Source organism: Trypanosoma grayi, assembly GCF_000691245.1.
Source record: "Trypanosoma grayi strain ANR4 Tgr_636_V1, whole genome shotgun sequence".
NCBI classification, from domain to species: domain Eukaryota; phylum Euglenozoa; class Kinetoplastea; order Trypanosomatida; family Trypanosomatidae; genus Trypanosoma; species Trypanosoma grayi.
The window spans coordinates 1-10,199 of NW_008826255.1; the positions used below are offsets into that span (position 1 = coordinate 1).

General features: G+C 50.5%; 3 protein-coding genes across 3 annotated transcripts; all 3 read right to left on the reverse strand.

Moving 5' to 3' along the window:
* Window positions 1-504, reverse strand: DQ04_06361000 (hypothetical protein; the record flags this gene model as incomplete). The annotated part of the gene is made up of 1 exon (XM_009314662.1): window positions 1-504. A coding segment is annotated over one exon (504 nt), but the record flags the coding sequence as incomplete, so codon positions are not given.
* Window positions 505-553: 49 nt separating this feature from the next.
* DQ04_06361010 (hypothetical protein) lies at window positions 554-1,393 on the reverse strand (the record flags this gene model as incomplete). The annotated part of the gene is made up of 1 exon (XM_009314663.1): window positions 554-1,393. The coding sequence occupies one exon, from the start codon at window positions 1,391-1,393 to the stop codon at window positions 554-556; it is 840 nt and encodes a 279-aa protein (XP_009312938.1).
* A 440-nt stretch (window positions 1,394-1,833) lies between these two features.
* DQ04_06361020 (hypothetical protein) lies at window positions 1,834-10,155 on the reverse strand (the record flags this gene model as incomplete). The annotated part of the gene is made up of 1 exon (XM_009314664.1): window positions 1,834-10,155. The coding sequence occupies one exon, from the start codon at window positions 10,153-10,155 to the stop codon at window positions 1,834-1,836; it is 8,322 nt and encodes a 2,773-aa protein (XP_009312939.1).
* Window positions 10,156-10,199: the final 44 nt, after the last annotated feature.

Below are 10,199 nucleotides of genomic sequence, written 5' to 3' on the forward strand. Positions count from 1 at the left end.
ATTGTACATTTTCTTGCTGGTCTCCAGCAAAGAAAAGGACATCAGGTGCAAGTCATCACCTATTACCAGTGTGGCGGCGGTGGTGGAGTTCGACCACGCAAAACCAAATGCCGTGAGAATGACCAACAGCATGAGCACAGTATCCTCCACCAACACGCGCTTCAGCGATATTGGCACACCGTCATGGTTTGTAACGGTGGTACGACCGTAGCGCCACACGCTCAGGGTAACCGTTCCCACAAGGAGTCCCACAGCAATGATAATCATGCAAACCAGAAGGGCTGTTGGTGGTATTGTAACAACAGAAGAATTCCCCACATCGGGAATAAAAAAACGGGAACCGGTGGAATTCGTGAAGTTCACCACATGTACGAACAGGTTCTCCAGGAGAGGAGCAGCGAGGGGGTCCACATACTTGCTGATGAGTCGGTCCCATTCCCCAAGATTTTCCGATCGAATATTCCCCACCTTGATACCTCCAATTCGCGGCACGCTGCATGCCATCCCGTAACGGTCACACTGCAGATCACGAAATGAGAGATCAAGCGATAGTTTAAAGGGATGTGGAACATCCACGCTCACGAAACCATCTTCGACAGCTGGCAATAACCCCAAGAAACCCTTCTGCAATACTTTCAATTTGAAGGGATTTAAGTGTGGTCATCGCCCTTCTCCAAATAGAGTGGGGCTCCTTCAAATCGTCAGAGGCGAGATGAAGGCCGTTGGTAAATCCCAAAACTAAGCGCAGCGTTGCCCCAGAGTGCAAGGAGGCCCCAATTTCGACAAATGGCACTGGTGGAAGCCCTCTAGCCATGTTCACAATGGCACGGAACAGCGGCACATCTTCCAGATGTGTGACACCTTTTCCAGGTAATGGGTGGGGTGTTGGTGGGTGCTCTGTATGATTACGTAGTTCCTCTTTGATACGGGGCAGCACAGTTTGACAGATTACCCGTCTCACCTCTTTATTAATGATACCCTTAAGAGGGCGCACCATGATTTGGAGAAATAAGTTTGATGGGTCAAATAAAATCTCCCCTATTTCCGGGTTGAAGTCACATTCTTCGGTAACATTGTCATTGGTGAGGCAAGCCCCGTCGACGGATTTCGAGAGAGCAAAATGACTGGGGTTTATTTGCATATCACCACAGACTGTGTAAGTACTGAATAGCGCATCCGCAGAAGCAGAAAAGTTGAAAATAGACGGTTCCGCTGTCACCAAGGACCAATGCGAAGAGTTGAACGTGCCCCTCGTCGCACCGATCCGCACTCTGGGATACGACAGATTACTGACCCTTATGAGATTGATATTCTGGTCGAAGTTCGGCAGTTGTATGTCGCTTAGGAGGAGAGAGCTCCAACAAAATACAATCGACAGGCACTCAGTGATCATCGCAGGTGGGAAAACACTTAGAAGTGTATTGAAGTTCTTACCGGGCGTACGTGCGTCAGCAGGGCTTTTTCCGCTTGGAGAGAGAGGGGGAAGAAGTCTCCGAGGAGGAGTTCTCAGTTCACACTGTAGGACACCTACGGCACTTCGCGGTACCAAAAGGCGACGATATGGAGGTGCAGCCGAGCAAGAAGAGCCAGTGGCCAGGTTAACCTCAGGAGAGCATTGCACAACGCCAATATATCTTAATCAGCAGTTAGACAATCGCTTTCCATCAATAATGCATTAAATGCTTCATATTGCAATACCTTTAGAAATCTACCAATGGGGAAAGGGAAAAAAGGAGTTGATGAATGAATAGTCGAGGGCGCATACTGTTGGTTCAGTGTATTCAGTACCCTGAATTAAGTAGAAATGTTGTTGGCAAGCACACATGACTCCTATCAATGTCCGACCGCACCCCACAATACACTTGAGAGAACCTTCAGCATCTGCTCCGCCAGTTCAGCCTCCTCCTCCTCCTCCTCCGCCTCCGCCTCCTCCTGAAGTCTGGCGGTACTGTCCCGTTCGCTCATGCCGCGGTTGAATGCCGCACTCTTGATGGCTCCGTATTTCCCACAGTAAAACTCCACAACGACGAAGCACACACGCGTCGACTTGCACATTGTCAACGTTAAAGCAACAGTTCCGGTGGTTTGGTTAGAATCTTCACCTTCGTGATCACTTGAATCATCTGTGATGAGATGAAGGGCATATTTAGGCATACAGGCGGTAGAAATGGAGCGGTATTGTCCCTCTAGCACTCTCCTCCAGTCCAGCCGAAGCTGCTGGAACGGTTCGACCAATGTTGTGAGAGGTATTCGAATACACCGTGTTTTTAGGGTCTGTAAATCATGCGTAGCAGGTCCCCAATCCGCAACACCCACATTTTCGCCGTTCTCGGTGAACGGAGTGCGAAATCGCTCCCATGCAGAATTCACACGCTGCTGAAGTGTGCTGTCCATAAGCAGCTGTAGTAGTAGATCCTTAGCTCGAAGGGCAAGACTGCGAAGATCACCGCTCAGACAGCGGTCACACCCGGTTGTGTCACGGAGAGTTGAAAGTAGGACGAACAAGCGCAATGATGACCATACCACGAGCCCGCAGTAGTGGTACCTTTCGCGCGAAGCTTCCCGCAGAAGTACCTCACCTTGGTCAGGTATAAGTAGCCTCACACCGCTGCCATCTGGGCCTTCATTCTGCTTTGCAGTCAACAATTTTCGCATTCGGCGCAGGTATGTCTCATCCACATCGAAAACCGCAGCAATGTTAAGGCTCTCGTACGGAGGGTGTGGGTAATACTTTACGAGATTTTCGAGAGCATCGGAGGTCTGCCGATGACCAGGCAGAAACGTTGCGTACATCTGTACGCACCGCGATAACCGACTGACTGTCAAGTCATACAGCACGCTGTTGAACTTCAAGACTTGTTTGAACCACGCGGCAGCCTGAGCAGCCGTGCTTGTAGAAATCAACACGCCCTTTACCATAAAGACATCAAGGGCGAAGTGGGCAACCTGGAAACCAATTTCCACGATGAACAATCCGCCATCAGTGAGCGAAGTTGTTGAGGTATGTTCCGGGTCCCTCCATCCCATTGAATTCAGGACATCTATGACTGGAATCAGCGCGTAATACAAGTGAGGAATGAAACGAATCTCCTTTCCTTCCGGAGAGACAACTTTGCCATACCGGCACCGTAAACGATGGAGCAACGCTGCATCGGAAGATATTGCAGCGTTACTGGCGTCCAAGTCAATGATGCGTGCAGAAGGAAATGTTTGTCGAAGGTGTTGCACATACGACTGCAAGGCAGCGTCTACGGACGGGCAGTATTCAGAACCTGGTTGATTTCTTGGTGGCAGTGATGGGTCAAGTATGTCGTCGGAGGGGCGCCACCGTGTGCGGCGGAGAAGGGTAAAGTCAGGCACACGGGAGCCAAATATCTGTTTGCTGCGACGTTGGAGAAAGACCACAGACTTGGCCAGATGAACGTAATTTTCACGTGACGAAGAATTCCAGAGGGATTCACACCGTTGAAGAAATTCGGCGACACCAGATCTGGAGTTCTTCGATTCAACAAGAATGTGAGCCACCTGCATGTGCCGACGGAAACTGCAGCCAATCAAAGCATCATCAGGAATGTCGTTCGAGTTGACTACACGACACCTACCTGTGTTGTGTTCCATTCTAAAAACACCCTCACACAATAGATTTTGCATGATTCGCTGGCATTCCTTCAAAGAGTACTGCGGGCATTCGTTGTAAAGCACCCTGACAGCATCGTCCACCACGAGGACACCGTTCACGATGAGACCGCGGTTGAACAGTCCCTCAACAATGATGGTGAAAGGGTCACCGCTAGCTGAGGTTTGAAGGGGGAACCGCACGTAGTTGACGCGCCGCCTGTATGTCTCCTCGTGAATATCTAGGTGTTTTCCCTGTGTCACGTTGCTGTCGTCACCACAACAAAATCTTGCCAACACCGGCTCTGTTAAGTACGAAGGGGCGCCAAAACCCATTTGTTGAATCATCACGTCATGTAGAAGATTTGACTGTTGCTCCGCCTCCGCAATAATGTGACCCATTAAGCGAAGCAGTATGTCAGAGTCACGCATATTAAAGAGAGCAGCTGTCACACCACTTAAGAGAGAGATGTGCATTACAACATGGGGTTCTGTTGATATCTGCACCTCGATGCCGTGTTCCCTTAGAAGTGGACTCTGTGTCAATACAGTTATTTTTGTGATGGGAAGGTCTGGATGTGTCACACGCAATGCACGCGTCGCCGTTGCCGCAGCCGCCCCAGCATCCTTCCTCTTTTCTTCGTCATTCAACCCCGCCTTGGAAGCGTCAACCGTGATACAGTACCCGCACGTGAGATAGAATTCGACGTGCTCCACCTGGGGGTCGCCCTGTAGTTTTTCAACCCACCGCCATGGAAAGCCGGCAAGGTGCGATGGCCCGGTACCCGGTCTGCACTCAAAGCATACGGGCGAGAAGGGTTCAAAGATCCCAGTGAGACGCTCAACCAGGAAAGGAAACACGGCCTCGGCGACACGCTCTAGCGAAAAGTTCTTAAACCGCAGCGTAGACGACTCAGTGGACGTGACGCAAGAACCGTACCTCAGCAATTCGGTCACGGCAGGCACGACCTGGTGGCATGGCAAGGAGGAAAAACGTTTCGACATGACAAAAAACTGCCACTGCAAAACAGCATCTCGCACAACCTCATCAATTTGTGTCAGGTATATTGTCTCCGACTCGCCTATTGTGTAGCGTTCCTCTGGCACCTTGGTCAGGAAGCGATCGACTACCACTCGCGATCCATCTGTGACACGGAGGACGCAGGATACAAGAACCTCTGTCAGACCCTCGATCACCTTCACGAAGCGCAGACGGGTTGCTGGCACAAGTGAAGAGGAGCAAGAGGAGGAGGAGGATGTATCATGCGGGCATGACTCTCCAATTGGGAAAGATTCAGTACTATCCCTCTCGTCTTCGTCTAGAAGGCCGTAGTGCTCCATGAAGTGGCTGATGGTAGGGTTCCCTCCTTCTTGTACATGAAAATACTTAAATTTGTTCTCCTTTAGGCCCAGCACCACAAGAGCAAAGGCGAGGTGCACATACGTCGGGTGCAGCGGTTCGCTGCTGCCTCCAACAACTTCCTGTAGGTCAATACAGACATGATCAAGGCGCTGATGCTGCAGAAACATAAGGTCCACCGCGGAGATACATTTATGTTGGACGTAGTTCAAGTGGCTTTGTAATTCTTGTATGGCTAAAAGGAAACAAAAGTCCTGCAGCTTGCGGAGAGGACGTTCCACCAAGGCGTTCTTCGTTGCACTGAACAGTTGCACTATCAAGAGAGGGCATCGGTCCGCCGGAGAGAGTGAAGGTGACGGTGCCGTTAGCAATGGTGGATGTGCTGTATCCTTGACAAATACAAGCCGGATGTAGTGGAACGTGTCCCGCTGTATATCATCTGCCACCACAAAGCACTGTTCCCTATTGTAGATGTTAATTAGTTCCAGTCTGGGTCCATTGCTGGCAATACGGGAGAGTATTTTCTTGCATTGATGTTGTAATTTGTAGTATATCGGAATTTTCAGAACAGTAGTACCACGGCAGTAAAAAGCCGCAGGGGGTGGAGCTATAGATTCCTTTTTCGTCCGCGAGGCTGGTTGAGGCGAAGAGAATTGGTCTCCCCAAAGGGGCGGGATCAGTTCATTATTCGCGTTTTGGGTATCACGTAGCTGCTTTAGGAGATGTAACTGACTGACCTCCCTCACCTTTGCTTCAATCGATCGTCGGAGGTGCTTGCAGAGGTACAAGCACACACTCGAGTCCCCTTGATGCTCATTGAACAAAAGGCAAACCCGCTGGGAAGTGCTAGATTTTTCAGCGGTCACATGCAACAGCAACCACCCTGAGTCGAAATGGTCCTTATTGGGCACAAAGAGGAAACACGACGAAGTTGCTGGTACAACACAAACAAGATCCTCGGCCAAGCATCGTGTAAAAACGTGCAAAAGAGCATGTGTGGGATCTACCGCATAGCTGCACTTCGATTGCTGGGTGAATTCCACGGCGAATGAATCCGCCTCGAAGCAGGGTACACTAAGAAGAGCCGGTGAAACTGCAAACGCTAACAGCTCCATAAGTCCTGTGATGCCAGAGGCAGCATGCAACACTTCTGGGGACTTTTGCGCCAATACTTGTAAATCTTCAGCTTCCTCCAAGTCTTCATTAGTTTTAGAGTTAGCGGGGCACGCGACACATGTGTTGTCAGTCTCGTCACCCTTTACAAGGTGCCGCAGAACACGAAAGGGTACAGCTTGCAGGCAATCCGAAAGACAATGACGCGCGACGCTCTTCGTGAGATCGAACACAAGTACGTCAAAGAATCGCTGGACCGCCGCTGGCAGCTCGTCGAACGGCAACGCTTGTCTGGACAAAGCGCTCACCCCCGCGACGGAAGACTCCGTAGAAAAGAAGAGCGATTGCTTACCCTTTCCCTCCTCGCAGTTTCCCTGGCACTCGCGCAAAAGCTCTCCAAGAATACGTCGTATCACCTCCACCGGCGGGTTGTAGTTGTCGCGCGACAGGTCCACCAGATGCTTGGGCGCTGTCATGACGAAGAAACGCATTACGAGACGCCGCCCTGAGGCACGAGGCTGTAACTCCGCGGCAGCAGGAGACCAAAATGGCAAGCGTTCTTCGGGGGTATCAACTGTAACGTTTTCCGGCAAGTATATCCACATACAATCCTCTTCGTGACCATCTTCTGAGACAAAGAGCAGCGCAATTTTCACAAGAAACGGAAGTGTCGTCAGGTCCTGCTGACTTACGTGGCCTGGTGATGAAACTATCGACGTGGTCTCCGCTGCAGACTCCCCTGCGGGCTCCTCCACACTGCTGTGTGATCTATCGTTTACAGGGAGAAATACAGTTGGGTGTGTCGGCAAAGGTCGGAGACACATAGAGCGCACCAACGAAGTGATCAAAGAGCGCAAACTCGCTGGGAGGGAGGGGCCGTGGTCCCGATTTCTCAGCTTGCACTCCTGCACATAAAGGAGGTGGGAAACATCAACCTCCTTTCTGTAGTCCTGAAAAGTGGCGAAGACCCGCAGAACATCCTGTGCCATACCTGCGGTCTCAGCGGTTTGACGCCCCACTCCATAACGCTGCTCCTCCAGCAGCCTCCAGGCCTGGTAGAGCGAGCTGAAGGAAGTGAGCAATTTAGTAAGAGCCTCGAGGAGAGAGGTGTGTGAACAGTTAGGTGATCCATCATCATCCATTTCCTCTGTACCTGGACGACTGTAGAGTCGCATCACACCTTTATAGAGAGCCGATGTATCCATTGAAAGGACGTGGAGAGTTACTCCCCTCATTTTCTCTGATATCGCGCCCTTGCTAACGCGAGGCATGAGGAGAAAGGTCGCACAGCTGCATTGTAGCGGCATTAGCATGGAGAAAAAAAGCTGGCTATCCCGCATTTTTTCTATTGTGGTGTCCACTCCTTCGTCTGTGCCATACAGCTTCCTTAGCAGGCTCTCGTCTACAGCATTTGCACTAACCGTTGCGGAACGGTCTCCCAAAGAAGATACAAAGCGGCCTATTGTCTCTCGAAGATCGTCTTCACCCTCCTCTCCCATAGAGGGAAGGGAATGCAACGTGATGGGGTGGGCATGGCTAGCCGACAAGAAAGGAAGAAGAGATTCAAGTCGTGGAGCGAGCTGCACAAGTCCACGCTTACCCTCCTTCGTAGGCAATGAATGTTGGGGTGATGTTGGTAGCGCCACAGAAGAAAGCACTGAAAATGTGTGAAGCACCGTGGCAACCCTGATGTCTTCCGATATATCTGCAGTCAGCTGCTGTCGATAAGAAGAGGAGAGAGCAAACTCAAATGGGCGCACGTACCTGTAAATGATTACTTGTGCAGTCAGGCCCACGTCGCCATTCTCCAGGGGGGCCTCGATCACGTCAAACACATCCACTACATGATGCCCATCACAGAGCCGTGTAGCATGAAGAATCGCTTTACGTTGAGTCAGGCAATGCAGTAACCTAAATCCGTCTCGAATACGGCGTGTAAGAAAAAAGTTAAAGGCAGGCTTTGCGAAAGTCCTCCACATCTCTGATGCCCCAATAGCCCAATGAAAAACAAGAGCGTCGGACAGTACCCATGGATTCACCAAATAAGGCGTCAAGAAGCAGCGAAAGGTAAGTTGTTGAACAGTTCGAATCCTCTTACCTGGTGGCACCTTCAAGAGGGGATAAAGTAGAACAGCCTTACGGTTCGTCACACCACTTAGGGTAGTTCTGAAACTGCTTGGCGACGGCTCACTGTACATAGCAAGCAAATCTAACCTCCGCGGTGATACATTGGAAGAAGTCAGGTGAAGGGCACGCTCGTTTGTGGCATCGACGTTGACCTCTACGACAAGGCGAAGTTCTGTCTTTCCGCCAACAATTACTTTTTTTGAGGCTGAAACCGCTTCCTGTACACCCGCAATAATCTCCGAAATAATTCGTACTTCCTCGTCAATGCTTGATAGAAGGAAACTGAAACGGCACTCTAGTCCTGCAGCAAGAAATCCTTCGTGGCCGCTAGCAAAGGCATCATCCAGCAAAAACACTTGAACAACATAGCGGGGGCAGGCGCCTTCATTATCCACAGAAACAAATGTGTCGCTCTCCTCACGGCCCAAGGTGCGATGCCTTTTCCCCAACGCAGCTTGAAGGACACGCACGCCTAACGCTGCAACAGAGGGCACACTGGTGCTCTGTATTTTGTTGCACGGGTCAAGTAGCTGCAGCACGCCACCCTCCCACCTAAAAAATAATCCTACAGAACGAACGCTACAGTGCGATGACCACCCGGCAGACACTCCCTCACGGCTGGAGAGCCACTGCAGTTCCTCAAGCAAAGATGATCTGGGGTGCTCAGCAGCCAGAAGGCATTGTAAAGCAGCCTGTTCTGCACGCATCCAGCTGTGTAATTGAGATCGCAAAATAATTAGGTATGTTAGCCAGCCAGTCTTGGCTTCTGTCATCGTTCCGATAACGGCTCTGTCCTCACCCTTTGCCTTCACAAACTGGTCCACCAAAACTTTCGTGCCAGAGACAGTTACACAACGGTAGACTACTGGATAGCTTATCTCCATCTCATACGAAATAATGATTTTTCCCCGTCGTAGATGATGCTGATACCGCGCATGAAGCTGGGCGACGTGGTGATTTTCTACGTCCTGGTTCATGACTACACTCCACCCTTGATTGAATCGCGCCTCCGCCACACAGCGGAGAGTAGAAATCACGTCGCCGACACGGCGGAGGGCAAAGTCACTAAGACCACTGTCGGTGTTGTATAGAATACAAGGATCACACGCTCTTTCCACACTCGTGGTAGGCATATTCTGTGAAATGCGATTAAATCGAACGGGAAACTTAGCCTCCATCTGCACAAACAACTGTTGAGCCAAACAACGCGGCCCTCCAAATCGACGACACCAGTCTATATTTAGTCGTGGGGATGCCAGCGAGAGCCAATGGTCGAGGTGCACACCGAATCCGCCCACGGTTGACAGGAACTGTGAAAGCGGGCTTGTGTGAAAGTCATGAGATGTTGCTTCGCTCAAAAACAGGATTGACAATATGATGTTCTTTCTTCTGACAGAGCTCTCTAGAAGCGAAACGCTATCGTTTGACCAAGGATTCGCATTACTAAGTAAAATGAGACTTGTGCACTGCGGCGATCGTTCTGGTAACAAACGAACGAGATGCTCTATGGATGCAAATAATGATCGATCAGGCCATTCACCAACAAGACGCAATCGACAGGCCTCTTCGTACTCTCTCAATTTTCCTTCCAAACGTGACGAAAAAGTTTTATCCTGTAATAACATCACTGCATCACACCTCATCATGAGCGGAACCATCATGTGATAGCTAGAAGTGTCATTCGAGGCACCACACTCTAAAGCGGGGAAAGGGAGGGCATCCGCAGGAAACAACGGCGGATAATCTCCGTGTAGGTCATTCCCACACCCCACCGTAGACGACGACTCGTTCGGAAAAACAGAAGCGAGTGAACCCACCTCGAGTCGGGGCAGATTGATAAGAACAATAGAAACCTCTATTGTAGGCCTCCATACCTGCCGAAGAAATTGTTCACGTTCATCCCCCTCCATGTGCATGGTAGCCCATCGCCTAATATGCATTGTTTCCTGTTCACGTGTACGGAGTGTCTTCTCGACGACGCCAA